The 15,679-nt window shown below is 44.6% G+C and overlaps 1 protein-coding gene across 1 annotated transcript in view; it reads right to left on the bottom strand.

Annotated features, from left to right (window-relative positions):
* The window catches only part of MAP1A (microtubule associated protein 1A), a 176,947-nt gene that overhangs the window by 26,260 nt on the left and 135,008 nt on the right, over positions 1–15,679 (bottom strand). Inside the window, 1 exon segment of the mRNA XM_033920780.1 lies at positions 1,406–1,488. Coding sequence (XP_033776671.1) covers positions 1,406–1,488 — 83 coding nt within the window.

The raw sequence follows: 15,679 nt of genomic DNA, 5'->3' as shown, positions 1-15,679 counted from the left end.
TTGTTCCGGTAGGTTGGGCTGTTTCCGTTTATAGCTTTGAATAGTAGGCAATGGAATTTGAAGTGCACTCTGGCTTGCATTGGGAGTCAGCGTGAGTGGTGGTATGCCTCTGTGATGTGGTCGTATTTTTTCAACGAATAGATAAGTCTTAGGGCTGTGTTTTGTATTGTCTGAATACACATGGGGATCAACAACAGGCACGCTTTTAAGTGGTTAATGACATTTCTAAGACTGTGGTAAGTTTGGTATGTAGATTGCATTTTCAAATCTATACCTAGTCTTTAGTCACACTGCACAGGAGATTGCAGGTCTGGGAGAAGGCGGGGTGATGAGTCAGCCATGTATAGGTGATGTCCCGACAGCTCCCATTTGCTGGAGAAGCTCTCCAATAGCTCAGAGAGATTTTTTTTCCCTCTCTGAGCCTGCATGGTGCTGGGTCCCTTCTGGGCATGCCCAGGCATTACCCCTTCCCCCCTTGCTTCTCCTTCCTACCTCAATTTATTGTCTTCACCCATTCCCAACGGTTGGCTTCTTCACAGCTCTCTACCAACCCATCTCCAACAAACTAGAGTTACCAGATGTTCAGGAAAACCCTCACTTTTAATCGCAAGTCAACTTGAACATCCAGCTCTGTTGACTTGAACAAGCAAGTCAACATCTGCACAAGTCAACAAGTTGTGAACCTGCAGTTGGGTGCAGCACTTAAGATAAGTAGCTGTTACCTTCAGTAATTGTTTAATAGGAATGGTGACTGTTTTCAAAGCAGAGCTGCATATTAAATTAAGCTAAAGTCTCAGGATGCTTTTCTGAAGATTTATAAGAACTTATACAAGTTAAACAAGGAGGTTTTTGACAAGCCTGTGAGGTGTTTACCCTTTCTAGTCTTTCAGCAAGATCTGTTCTAGCTGAAGATGGGGATCTGAGGCTTTGTCCTCCTTGTAATAAGGATATTATGGTACACAATTATTTTTGGTTTTTGTGTTTCAATAATTTCAAGAGAATAGAGTAAGTATTTTTTGAAGCTTCGAATTGAACTTCTTCTCCTGCATATTTTTGATAGGATATTTTGTTCTGTGTGGACTAGCCAAATAATTTGTGACTTGCCTAGGGTCACAAAGAGCAGTGTGGATTTGAACCCATAACCCCAGGGTCCTGAGGCTGTAGCCACACACTCCACTCCCTTTCAGAACACCCTCCCCTGCAGCTTTTTCCAGAGCAGTATTTCAGTTTGCTTAGTAACACAAACCATTCTGGTGGAAATCCAAATTCCAAGTACAAAATAAAATTATACGTACTGCTTAATTTAGGATGAGCTGCCAATCCACATGCTGAAAATGACCAGAGAGGAAATATCATGATTTTACATTACACAGAAAGTTTTATTTTTTTAAAGTTAGAAGCTTACCTCTGCTAGAATGCTGTCTACATTTGGGTTCACCAGGATCACTGTTTCTAAGATGTCACTTCTGTGGTGGAGCGTCCTTTGACCTATGCATAAAAAAAAAAATACAGGTTTAAGAGGGGAAGGAGCAAGATTAGAAACATAGAAATAGACGGCAGATAAGGGCCACGGCCCATCAAGTCTGCCCACTCCAGTGACCCTCCCTATCTATCTTTGTGGATAGATCCCACATGTTTGTCCCATTTGGCCTTAAAATCTGGCACGCTTCTGGCCTCAATAACCTGAAGTGGAAGACTATTCCAGCGATCAACCACCCTTTCGGTGAAGAAGAACTTCCTAGTGTCACCGTGCAGTTTCCCGCCCCTGATTTCCCACTGATGCCTCCTTGTTGCCGCGGGACCCTTGAAAAAGAAGATATCCTCTTCCACCTCAATGCGACCTGTGAGGTACTTGAATGTCTCGATCATATCTCCCCTCTCTCTACGTTCCTCGAGTGAGTAGAGCTGCAACTTCCCCAACCGCTCCTCGTATGGGAGCTCCTTGAGTCCCGAGACCATCCTGGTGGCCATTCTCTGGACCGATTCCAGTCTCAGCACATCCTTGCGGTAATGTGGCTTCCAAAATTGCACACAGTACTCCAGGTGCAGTCTCACCATGGATCTATACAGTGGCATAATGACTTCAGGTTTACGGCTGACGAAACTCCTGCGTATGCAACCTATGATTTGCCTTGCTTTGGATGAAGCTTGCTCAACTTGATTTGCAGACTTCATGTCTTCCCTGACAATCACCCCTAAGTCTCTTTCTGCTTCAGTTTTTGTCAAGATCTCGCCATTTAGGGTGTAAATCTTGCATGGATTTCGGCTTCCCAGGTGCATGACTTTGCATTTTTTGGCATTGAAACTGATTAAACATGGAGTAGCACTTGATCAGCGTAACCATTAATCAGACTGCAACTTCGAGGGGGGGGAGGAAGGGGGGGCAAGGGGCAAATGAGCAGTTCAAGCAAAGGTGGGCAATCTGCTGACTGACATTGAATTTTATGCTCTCATCACTTCGTTTCAAGTTTCAAATTTATTAAAAAAAATATATATACCCGACACCTTTAAATTCTGCCCCAGCCCCCCCAACCAATCAATCATCACTTTTACATACCCCCCAGCACCTATAAATTCCATCCCAGCCCCCCGGCGGTACCTTTAAATTTTGGAGGTCGGTGGATAGCTGCTTGCTGCTTGTCGGGGCCCCCGGCGCACAAGCACGCTAATGCCTGGGCCTGCGACACTCCCTAATTGTGCCGGTCGCTGGTGCTTCGCAGGGCGGCTGCCTGCTGATTACCAGCACGTCGGGGCTGGCACAGTTGTGGATCACGCCATCTTCCCCGTACCTCATACCATATTTTTCAAAAGTGATTGACATATGGAGAACATGGAAACAGCATATATGGCTTGATTCACTAAAGTCCCACAAAGTACAGCAATTGGCAAAGCATAGAAGTCCAATAAAGTTTTTTTTAAATGTGTTTGCCAGGACTGTGACTTGTGTTTGTAATTAGGTCTTTTTCTCTTCCTTGTGACATGGGTTCAAGGGTACTGGCAGGCCATGATGGCCATACTGGGAAACAGCAGATAGTGCTTGCATGCATCTATGGTTGTTATTTAATTAAAAGACTTATGTGGGGTAGCCCTTGATGTACAACTCGAGGCCCGCACAGGCAAGCATCCTTGCAAATAAAGCCACCCTACAGTTAGCCTAAACTTTCTTAAAATCAATAACACGTATCTCTGATTGCCTGCGGTATGCAATACTGCTAAAAGTATAACATAAAGCTTTTTGCGACAGTCGGATAATGATAGAGTAATCCTGTGTCACGCCAATGCTTAGTAAAAAAGCTTTTTAAACATTCTTCTAACTGGCTCCCAGCAGTACATGAAAACTTTCATAGTCATAGATAAAGTAAACACTATAGAAATAAGAGAACAATTTTTTACTTGAAAACATAAAAGTTTGTCAACTACAGTGAAGGATAAACATCTATACCAAAAAATTATCCTTGTGGGCGCGCCATTGCTCTGGCTGGCTGGTTGATTGCTATATTAAAAAAAAAAAAAAAAAGCTCAAATCAGGACAAAGAAAAAATCATGACAAGATGGTGTGTTTAATTTGGGGAGGAGTCCACATCTGAACGCTGTCACACGCTGAAACAGAACACAAGTGTTGTTATTCTGGGTGCCCTGCTGCAAGTACTGAAAGAGAAGAGATAAAACAAGGGTTAGGGCAATGGTTATAATACAGCAGAGCCAAGCAGAGGGAAGCTAGTACAGATTAAAAACCACCCATAGGAATAACAGACATACCTACAGTCGATGATTCTTGTCCAACCTGATTAATATAAATGCTACGGCAAAGTGTACATAAAATTAATGAAAAACACAGGAACTGTGAGCCAGCGATAAAGATACGTTCCATCCAAGTTTCAAAAGCCTTATTGGAAACATTGCACAATGAAGGCATTTGTAACCCGAAAAAAGGATCCTCTCGGGCACGAGGATCTCATTGGTTGCGCGTTCCAAGAAAAACATGGAATGCATGTAAGATGAAGGTTCTGTTGAATTCGGGGATGATTCAACGTCAAATCATGGGTCCGCACTGTCCCATGTTGAATCACTACACAAGGCTCGTTACTCTTGGAACACTGCCGATAGTGCTAAAGGAGACAGAAAAAAGCAGAAAAATGTTTGAGGGGGGCTTAGAAACAACAAAGAAACAAATAAAGGAAGGGAGGCCAAGGACCGCTACATACCTTGATGGACAGCTTCTCTAGGCCCAGTTGCGACCCTGGTTGTTTGACTATATGTGGCAGGAGCATGTCCTAAATGAAGGAAAAAAAAAAAACACAAAAAAAATTAGGTTCCCAAAATCCCCTAAGTCAAAAACCTTTAACAATGCACTAAAGTATCGTAGCCCAAGCTCAAGGATCTCTGGGCATGTGCAAACACATAAAAACAAGAGGTACACAAGATATGAAGTTGGGGAAAATTATTTGGGTAGTCCACACAGAACAACAGTAGTATCCTTATTAGCTGTGTCCCACGCTGAAACTCATTGGAATGGGTGCAACTCTGTGTCCTCAGTGTAGATAGCTGAGAGCGCTGAAGGCAAGTGGAAAAAATAGGCAATAAGGATTGCAAAAACCTATATGAAACTGAAAGCAAGGGAAGCAAATGAGCGCCACTTACCTCGATACACAGCTTCAGCGGGGCCACTAGGCGGCCTAGTTGGTTGCACAGCCGTCGACATTGTGGTTCCTAGTATATATAATAGATCACATTGAATTAGTGACAGACACTGGGTGGCACCTTCAATATACAAGATAGGACAAATGCAAAAGAAACCCGCGTATGATGGAGATGACTATCCATGAAACGTGTGCGCTGCCCGCCAAGAAGCACTGTTATCTTGGACACCTGTAAAGGAGAAATCACAATTAGAAATGGGGTACACATAAGGTAGGGGGTTGAAGATCTTGCACTTGGAGGTTACTTACTGCGTATGATGGGGCTAGAAAATACCGGATGTGCCATAGTGGAGGACGCAGCTGGGGCCAAACTATATACATGGTTTGAACCTGTGGAGAAAAAGAGGTGTACAGATTAGTATCTCGCACCACAGGAATGGAGAACTAACAATGAAGGAGTGTAGGGATTTGAACATCTTGCACATGGAGGTTACTTACCACATAGGATAGGACTTGAACATAAGGGATGTGCCATAGTGGTGGACGCATGAGGAGCCATAGGGTTCAAACCTGTGGCTAGAAATCAATGGACATATTAGTATGTTTCAGACCTTGAAAGGAGAAATTACAATGCGGAATAGTGTACACATATGCTGAAGGGGGGGTAGGGGGGTGCTTAACATCAAACAGGGAGGATACTCACCATGCATGATAGGGCTAGAAGAGACTGTAGGTGCCATACAGGGTGCAGCATGGGGATCCATAGGGTGTTCCGCTGGTGGAGCCACAGTATACACATGATGGTTTGAACTTGTGGAGATAAAGCATTGCACATATTGTTATCGTAGCCTGACACCTTGACCTACATAGTAAAAATCTAAAAAAGTATACCAATTGAATAACATACCTACTGAACCTTGTGGAGTACAAGTGGGGATTACAGTTCGGGACTGCATCAAGGTCTGCAAAGCCTCACTATGTCTAACGTCCTCCTTCATCAGTATCTGGTTATGCCTCTGTTGCTCCACAATCACATTAATCAGTGCATGGTTCTGTCTCCACAGTTCATTAATGTTCTCATGATTCTGCCTATGGAGATCCATAATATTTTTATGGAGCACATGGTTCTGCCTATGGAGATCAAGCATGGCATTAGTGTGTGTCTGCATCGCAGTGGTAAGGCTAGCAATATTCTGAGACATTGCATGTGCACCTTCACCAATGTTTCTCAACACATTATGCACATCATTGTTCCACCTCTGTTGATCAGCCAAAGCAGACTGCAGGATATGAATAAGTGCGTCCCGAGCTTGCCTGTCCCCACGGGCCCTCACATGCCCTCTCCCTAGGACCTGCCTTGCCTTCGAGGGGACACCTGGCAGGGCAGGTCGAGGATACAAAGGGCATGATTGCTTTGTGAACACTGTTTGTTCCACTGTCTCATCTTCAACATCTTGAATGGTGGGCGGAATTTGACCCACAGGGTCTAAAGGTAAAAAAAATAGGTTAAAAACAAAAAGAAATATTCACCCGACACTCACACCTTGCAAACAAGCATGCAAATTACTCAACCTTCATCTGCATAAAGGTCCGGTGACACACAAGATGACGTCTTCTCCTGTGTATGCTCTGAAGGAAGAAATAAAGCAGTTATTTTAGATAATAGACTTAAACATGTACTGTACAAGAATACATCCCACCCTCCTGAAATCACAACTCACCATCTTCAAGAATCAGATTTGGCGTGGCAGAAACTTGGTCAACCGCTGTACAGCTCCTTTTCTGTCCTCTTCCAACACCCGATGTCTCCTCCTGTGCCTCCTCTGAAGGAAGGCAGAGAACGGTATTTGAGAAAACATACCATCCTCCCTAGATCCCAGCTTACCTTCCTCTGCATTGGGCAACTGGTTCAACAGTACACAATCTTCTTTTGTGCCCTCTTCCCCCGGGAAATGCTGAAGGGTCTAGGGCGCCTTCAGCCCCTGCCTGGCCATTAGACACAAGAGAATGTGTTTCCACTGTAAGATAAAACACAATCAGTTGGAACAACAGTATAAAACATGGGACGAAGAAATGTGAGCTATTCCCCAAAAAGGACACCAAACTCACCATTTTCATCATTGCTGGCCAGCGCTGATGTGTCCACCCCACCAGGGACACCCACTATCTGTTTAGGCCGCAGGGTCTGAAAAACACGACGCTCCAGTTCAGTCAGCTGTACAGCACATGGAGGGCCACCGCCGGTACCCTTTCCATGTCTGTATATCTTGCTGGACTTGGCCTTTACCACGCCACGGATGTCCTGCCAACGGTGCTTGCATTGCAGGACAGTGCGTTTACAAACACCGAGGGCGCTGACATCAGACGCTATTTTGGACCAAATGGCCAGTTTCATCCCAGAGGAAAGCCTTGTGTTCTGGAATAGATCTTTAAACTTTTCCACCACACCATCTACAAGAACATCAAGCTCTTCATCTGTGAATCTGCGTGCTCTGACCTTAGTGTTGAACACCCCCTGTGCCTCCATATCTCCTGCAATTGAAAGTAACAGCCAGGTTAGAATAACAACCCCCCCCCCCCAGAGTACTCTCTTATCGCCATACCCTCAAACCTTAAGGTTTAGATACCAAAATGCCCGTATATGTCCTGGAATTTAAAAGAACTGCCAGGTTACACCGAATAAACCCCTCCCGAGGGTACAGTATCAAGTACAGTATCGACTGAACCAACGGGTCTCCTCACACCCTCCCTCATGATCTGCAAACGGCCTACACTTTTAAACAATTTACCAAAGGAAAATAAATAAAATGAAGAGTTGTGAAGCCAGCTTACACCGAATAACCTACTTTACCCCTACCCGAGGCTACAGCAGTATCGCCTGAACCTACCGGTCTCCTCACACCCTCCCCCCGATCCGAAAACAAACCGCCAACAGTTTTAAACTTACCAAAAACAAAGAGAAATAAAATGGATAGTTGTTAGGGCTGGTTAGAAGCGCACACTACTTCAAGATCGCTCCATAAAATAGGACGAACTCGAAAAATTCCTCCACCAGCAGCTCCAGTCACAGCTTCAACAGCTCGCTCAGAAAACCTCCAATGCGATTGCTCCTTAAAACCTCCAACTCCAAACTTTTCAAAAAGCAACGGTCACAGCTTCTACAGCTTGCAACAGGACTTCAGAAAAGAAGAGGTTGCTTTAAACTACAGTTCTTTATATTGCATTTTTTACAACAACAATGCTTTGCGGTCAGCGCGGTCAGTGCCCGCCAATGATTAAACCCCACCCCATTATTACGAAGTGAAGTCCTAACAGCTATCATAATTTGCTTCAAAACCAACAAGGATACTGTGTGAATGTGCTTCGACGGCTCTTATGGCAATCCGTGTGCGCGAATGGGGGTGTGCTTACGATCAAATCATTTGCATGAACAAGCCTTACTGAATCCATCGGCCAGAAAGACTCAGACCCGGATAGGATCGATTTGTGGACTTTAGTGAATCTAGCCCTAAGACATTCTAAAAACGGCATAAATCGGCAGTTGGATGTTCTTCTCAACAAAACGTCCAAGTGCCGATTTTTGAAACGGTCTTTTTGAACTTCTTGTGAGGTGTCCTGGCCACTGTACGTCTAGAACTAAAGGGGGGGGGGGGTGTTCTGGGCGGGCTTAGACTTGGACGTCTTGCAATAATTGAACCTTTTCCAAGACATTCTGGATGGAAATTGGATGTTATGAGTTAGACCTGTTTTAAAAGCACCTAAGTGCCAAAAAGGTACCCAGACTAACTAGATGACCACTAGAGGATTAAGTAATGCCCCCCCCAGTGCTCACTGACCTCCCCTCCAGCCCTCAAAAATCTAAATGAAACAGTACATATGTAAGCTTCAGCAGTATATCAAATTTTAAAAGCAACACCTAGTATGGGAAAGCCTAGCAGAGCATCACACAGGTGTCTTAAGTGGACCAGTGAGCCACAGAGAGGAGAACCCAGACCCGTAAGCCACTCTAAGCACTACATTTGTGGTGGAAAGTGTGAGCCTACCAAAACCCACCTAAATCCTACTCGTACACTGCCATATAAGTGCCACCTGCACAGGGTTACGAAATGTCCGGATTTCCCTGGACATATCCTTCTTTTCAAGGACATGTCCGGGGGTCCCGCTGCTCTACTAACATGTCTATGTGGCCAGTCCATTACAATGCTGGCCCCTGAATTTGGACATTTTGAACTTGGACGGTTTTATGGTCAAAAATGGCAAGTTGGATGTCCTAAGGTTGGATATCCTGTTTGCCAAGATGTCTAGGTAAGTGATTTCCACTAAGACCCCCCCAAATTTGGATGTTTTGCAACGTTGCCAGTTTCGAAAATGGTAATTTCTTCGTCTCTGATTTTGGACGGCTTGCGGGAAATGCAATCAGAATTGTGCACAGTGCAGCCACACTATGGAGCGACACAAAACCATCATAACATTCTCACCTTTGCTTTCCAGCCTTTCCTGATAAGTCTTAACAATCTATTTGCTTTCTTAGCCGCTGCCACGTTTTGAGCTGAGGGTTCCAACGTCTCCTTAATGACGACACCTAGATCCTTTTCCTGGGTGGCGACTCTTAACATGAAACCCTGCATCACAGAGCTATAGTTTGGGTTCCTCTTTCCCACATGTATCACGTTATACTTGCTCACGTTAAACATCACCTGCCAGTTTATATCTAGTCTCCCAGTCTTGCTAGGTCTTCTTGCCAATTTTCACAATCCTCTTTTGATCAGTAAATTAATTATCTCACTAGTTTTGCTCATCTCTAGATCATTTTTACATATGTTAAAAAGCAGGGACCCAGCACTGACGCCTGGGGAGCCTCACTAATTAGCCTATTCCATTGAAAATATTGACTATTTAACCCTACTCTCCGTCTTCTTTTCACCAATTCTTAATCTATAATAGGACATCACCTCCTATCCCATGACTGTCTAGTCTTTTATGAAATAGTTTCAACATAATATCAACCGGCTCACCGTTATCCACGTTTATTCACCCCTTCAAAGAAATATAGTAGACTGGTAAGGAAGGGAAGACAGTATACAGGTATAACATAACATGACTTCTGTTACTGCCACTCTTTCCACCAAACTAAGTACAATAACTACCTCGCCCATCTCCATCAAATTTTATGTCATATTTCATTCTTATTTTCCGTACTTCATTTTTTGGGAGACTTTTGCATGTGAATTTCTTTCCTTCCCTTGTTCTCGTGCTCTTTCTTTTTAGCTTTCGACTCTAGAAAACAGAACATATCCCGACCCTTACTTCTCACAAAGTAATTACTTCAGGCAACAGGGATCCAGGGATCCCCCAATGACCAAAATGCAAGATAAAGAAAACCATTACACTCAGGAGTCCTTCCTGTTTGTTTACCAACTCAATCACCCCTCACATTTGGAAAGCAGAGAAAATAGATACGCAGTGTTTATGTCATGGAACAAAAGATGAAAGAATTATTTTTATCAAATAAATACAGTCTTCAAATATGTATTTCTGGGTTACTGGTAGCTTTTGGGTATATTGTAAGCAGCAGTCAATACAGGGCTGTTCTTATATTCTATATTTAAGTATGTGAGGAATAATTTTACAAGCATTTTCTATGAATAAAACATGTTTTATCCCAGGGTAGGAGGGGTGGGGGATTATTTCTGTCTTAGTTTTGTTTTAGGGTACTTACATTTGGGGTGGGTGAATGGATGGGAAGATATCATTAATTAGAATAGGGTATGGTTTTTTTGCGGTAATCTATGTTTTTGTGTTTTATTGAATAATCATTGGGTGGGGAAAAATGGTTGATTAAGAACATGTATAAGTTGAATGTGCTTTTATTGTATTATTATATGTTACATTTGTTGTATTGCATTATTTAAGTTTTGAAAATCAATAAAGATTTTTAAAAACACCCCAACATGTTTTTCATGTAGAGATGGGTCCTTATAAAATCACATGGCTCAATATGCACATATAAGTATGCACACCAGCCTCAGGGAACCTCAAGTCAGTCTAGTGATCAAGCTATATGCATGAGGTAGATTTCTTTAATTCATTTGTTTCCTAGCTCCTTTTCCCCAAAGAGCTAAGAACATAAGAACATAAGCAGTGCCTCTGCCGGGTCAGACCACAGGTCCATCCTGCCCAGCAGTCCGCTCCCGCGGTGGCCAAAAACAGGTCAAGGCCTGTCTGAATCATCAGAAGGGGCTCCCCTGCCACCTTGGTTTCCCATTTAAGTTCTGCCCTTCTATCGAAGTCCTAGCCCTCCGGTCTTGCACATGCACGACCAGGTTGGCCTGCGAAGACCCTGATTGGCTGAAAATAGTGATTTTGAGCCAATCAGGGCATTTAGCCCCTCTCACTGCATCCTAAGATGCACTGGGAGGGGGAAGTCCTATCATTTGCAGCATGCGGCTCTATAGGCAGGAGGGAGTGGACTTCCATCCTGCCATTTTCTCATCTGAAGGTATGGGGGTGGGGGTCCAGGGATGTGAGAGGGGGCCCCAGGAATGTTGTGGGGGGGGAGGGCTGAGATGTCAGGGGATGTTGTGGAAGGTTCAGGGATGTCAGAGGGAGGGGTGTAGGGCTCTGTTGCTCCACTGATCCTGGCAGGGGGAGTCCCCATCAGCTGAGCCACTGGGAATCCCCGAAACTGGCTCAGCTGAAGGGGATTTCTCTGTTGCAATCAGCTGAAGGGAAGCCTACGGGTTTTTCTTTTTTTTGCTCTTTGGGTGATGGGAGGGGGTTGTGACCACTTGGGGAGTTCATGCCTTAAATCTTCCAGTGTCTTCTTGTCACTTTGGGCACCTTTGTGGAACTTAGACACAATTCAAACAGGTCTGACTGCTGGAGTCTAAGTTCCCTCTAGGAAAGCTTTGATTATGGCTGCAGTACGTCTAGGTTGAAGACCGCCCGATTATAGGTTACAATTTGCCATAGTTCCAGTTCAAGGTTCTTCAATACAAGTTTTATATTTGCACACATTCGAGGCAAAGTGTGGGAAAAAGTTGTAAAATGTACATTGTAATGGGTGTGAGGCAATGTTCCTTGTCTGCCTAGGGTTGGTCTCTACAAGGTTAATCCTGCCCTGTGCCTTAGCATTTCTAGGGACATAGGCTGGTGCAGGAGGAGTGGAGTTGCAGTACATAGTCAATGGCACAGAGGGTGTGCATGCATGTGTATCTTGCATCTGAATGTGTACGATACTAGGGATAGTTCTGGATGCCCAGAAGAGGCTTAAAATAGACACCCTCTTGGAGCTCTGGATAGATGCCTTACTGTTAAATTCAAAGTGCATAAACTAACAACGTTCCTTAGTAACATGTATAACGTTGAAAGTCTATGTGCTTTGAAAATGAGGCTCTAACAGACCCATTAAAGGGGGGGGGGGGACCAAATCTAATTTGCATATCTTAACTGCTATTTGTACAAATCACTCTGCTGGTTCACTGTTTGGGGTAGTGGCCCAGAGTGATGAGAAAGTGACCTTCCCCCTAAATTCCACATCCATTATGTTGATTTCCTCTCCCTGACAGTCCACATTCTGGGAATGAGGAATTAGATTTACTTTGCCAGAATTACAACTGTGAGGGAGTTTTCCAGAGAGAGCTACAGAACAGAAGCAAACTTAAGCCATTTTCTTTCCTCTTTCCTCAGCCCTTCTATATACTGCAACATAAGAAAGCCGAGTGGTACAGAGTTGGCTACTTATTCTAATCTGTTTGTAAAATTAAGTCATGTGGTTTGAATGATATCATGGTATTCCCCCATCCCCCCCAATCCCCTGCTGACTTAATACGGTGGTTGTGCACAGATTTCTGCTTTGAGACTCATTTCTATGGTACTTTGTGTGTCTAAGTGCTGTGAAAATGAGCCTCTTTATCTCTCAGCTCATCGTCTTTCTTGACTGACCTCGGTACAAGGGGCCGCTGAAAAGTTCTCAGCCCAACCAACAAAGCAGGGGCAGTCTCCTTCAAGGGCTATTCACATAGTCCAGTGATTTTCTGTCAGAAAAGTACAGAACAAAAAAAGTGGAAAATCACTGGACTAAGTGAATAGCCCTCGAAGGAGACTGCCCCTGCTTTGTTGGTTGGGCTGAGAACTTCTCAGCAGCCCCTCGTATTTCCTTAACAGAGCAGAACAAAGGGAACAACAAAACCAGATGGAATACAACAACAATGCAGTGGGTCACAGGTGGAACAGCAATATGGAGCCAAGGATCGGAGGCAATGGCGTACCAAGGGGAAGGGGAGGAGGTCCGCCCCGGGTGCAGGCTTAGGGGGGTGCACAGCCGGCCAGGTCCGGAAAATTCAGCGGTGAATTTGAAACAGCTCCCTTTCTCCCTCCCTGCCCCTTACCTAGTTGCCGCGAGTCTAAATTACCTTCTTACAGCAGCTGGAGTTGCGTGTGGCTGCCGTAAAGGTCATCTCTGATGCAACCGGAAGTTGCATCAGAGACGACCTTTATGGCAGCCATACAGCAGCCATACAGTGGCCTCAGCCACAGGCAGATGTCATCTCTGAGGCTTCGGCCACCGGAAGAACTCACCTCTGAGGCCTAAGCCACAGGAATAATTCTCAACTGAGCCAGAGGAATAATTCTCAACCGAGGCTTCAACTGAGCCACAGGAATCTTCCTTTACTGAGTCCCAAGCCAAAGGAATACGTCTCATCTGAGGCCTTAAGCTGCAGGAATATCTCACCACTGAGGCCCCAAGCCACCAGATCTCACCACTGAGGCCTAAAGCCACAGGAAGATCTTAACCTCTGAGGCCACAGGAAGGACTCTCAACTGAGGCCAGCCCCAGAAATTGACCTCCAATGAGGCTTATGCCATAGGGTCTTGTTCCATCCTAGGCTTAAGCCACCAGAATCTTTTTTTTTTTTTTTTAACTGAGGCCTAAGCCTCTGAAAGTTTCATATCTGAGGCCACAGGAAGATTTCACATTTGAGTCTGAACCCCAGGACTAAAACTCAATTGAGGCCTCAGCCCAGGAACATGCGCAGCAACATTTCTCACATGAGGCCTAAAGCTCCAGGAACATGTATAGGAACATTTCTCAACTGAGGCCCAAAGCCCCAGGAACATGCACAGAACATTTCTTAACTGATGCCTAAGCCACAGGAACATTTCTCTCTGCTGATGCCTAAGCCACAGGAACATGTCTCTTTACTGAGGCCTAAGCCAAGTACTCACATGCTCCTGCACTACCGGAAGGTCGGGCTTTTCTTCTTATGGAAAAGGACCCTCCGATCACATCAGCTTCTTCTTCTTCTCTCCACCGGCTGGGAGGGTGGGGTAGGGACCTGGGTGGGCCCAGATGTTGCCCCTAAAGTTGGCTCAGTATAGTCAACACCCCTAGGCTCTACTGAAGCTGCAGCAACAGGAGCCGAAACCAGGAACCAGAACGATAGCAGCCATTTTTTCAGACCTAGGAAATTGGTGCTGGTAGCTGCAGCCAAGCTTGGCTGAAATCTATTGCAGAATCCAGGAACTGTAAGAAACCCATCCTCAACCTGCTGGAGACAGAGTATACTGTTTGGCCAGGAGGATGTGCATCCAAGATATACACGAGGTCAGTTCAGTGCTCTCTATCTCCCCTTGCTGGTTTATGGAAGTAATCCCACTAGTTTCTAGATTCATCTGCTGTTGATGACAAGGAAAGGGACAGTTTACAGGTTGGATCTGCCATAGCTACAGTGCAAGATTTTACAATACAAGTTTTCCTTACATGACACATATTCCCCTGAAATTTGGTACCAATATACAGTACTCCCATGAAATTTGCGGGGGTTACGTTCCAGGAGTGACCACGAATTGTGAAAAACTGTGAAAAATGGATGTGGTACAAATATATCTAATTTCTTTTAGGGCCCACCTCCCCACTCTGTTTTTGGCTTCTAGTTGCCACGGTGATGGCGCATCATTCTCAGCCGAGCAACTGCTGCCATTGGTCGCCGTTGGCTGGAAGGTTCCATTGCATGTGCGTGCTCTACCACTGAAACTGTCACAATCTCCTTTCTCTCTCTCCCCTCACCAATCTCCCTCGCAGCAGCCATGCTACTAATAATAGACAGGATGAGGTGATGGTGTGTGCATGGATTGAAAGCAGCAGGAGGAATAAGAACCCCCCTCCCCCTCAAATGACTGAGGCCGCGAACTCTGATCACGGATTCGCACGGGAGTACTGTACATGTTTTTGTAGTCCATCAGTCAAGGTCAGGGGGTTAGGCGAAGAGGTATGTTTTTATGGCTTTTTAAAGTTGAGGAATCCTTCAAGGGATCAGATCTGCAGGGGCAGTTGAGTCCAGTGGCTTGGCATGAAGTGGGAGTAGGACCGTTGTTTGGCGGTTTGCAGCCAAGCCGGAAAATCTTACATGATTGCCATGGCAACTACTGCCTAATGTGGATCATATGATGTCAGTGTTCCATCAGAATGTGCACTGCTGGGCAGCCAATATTTCACAGGTCCTAAGGGAAGATTACAGTATATCCATATAAATAATGTATACACTAGATATGTGAATGGGAAGTTGGTATGACATGCTGAGTGAATGTGGATGACATTGATGGAAGGATTTACTTATGATCTGAAAGAGAAGCTAACTTTATTGAGATGGTGGGGGTAGGGTCTCAGTTAAGCATTCCAGTAAATCTATTTTCCATTGTCCATGAAAAGTGCCGCATCAGCAAATAATGAGAACATGTCCATTTAGTCGACGAGCAAATACAGTGCATGCAAAAGCAATGAAAGTCTTCTGCCTACATTTCTGTGACTGCCTTTATACATATATATCAAGAGACAATGAGATGATTCATATTTAATGCAAACCTTATCTGACCTATGGAGTTGTTGGGGGGAGAGAGATTTAATGAAATTGAAATTAACCAAGCAGCTATTGCATATACTATATTGTAAACTGACTAAAGCCAACCTCACCTTGACTTTGATTCTCTAATTTATCTGATGGTTACTGAAAGACGTGCAAAATCGTCTTTCGCTGCAT

This window comes from Geotrypetes seraphini, chromosome 14 (genome assembly GCF_902459505.1).
Source record: "Geotrypetes seraphini chromosome 14, aGeoSer1.1, whole genome shotgun sequence".
Taxonomy (NCBI): Eukaryota; Metazoa; Chordata; class Amphibia; order Gymnophiona; family Dermophiidae; genus Geotrypetes; species Geotrypetes seraphini.
Note: the sequence above shows the minus strand (reverse complement) of the source record. Positions and strands in the feature narration are given on the sequence as shown.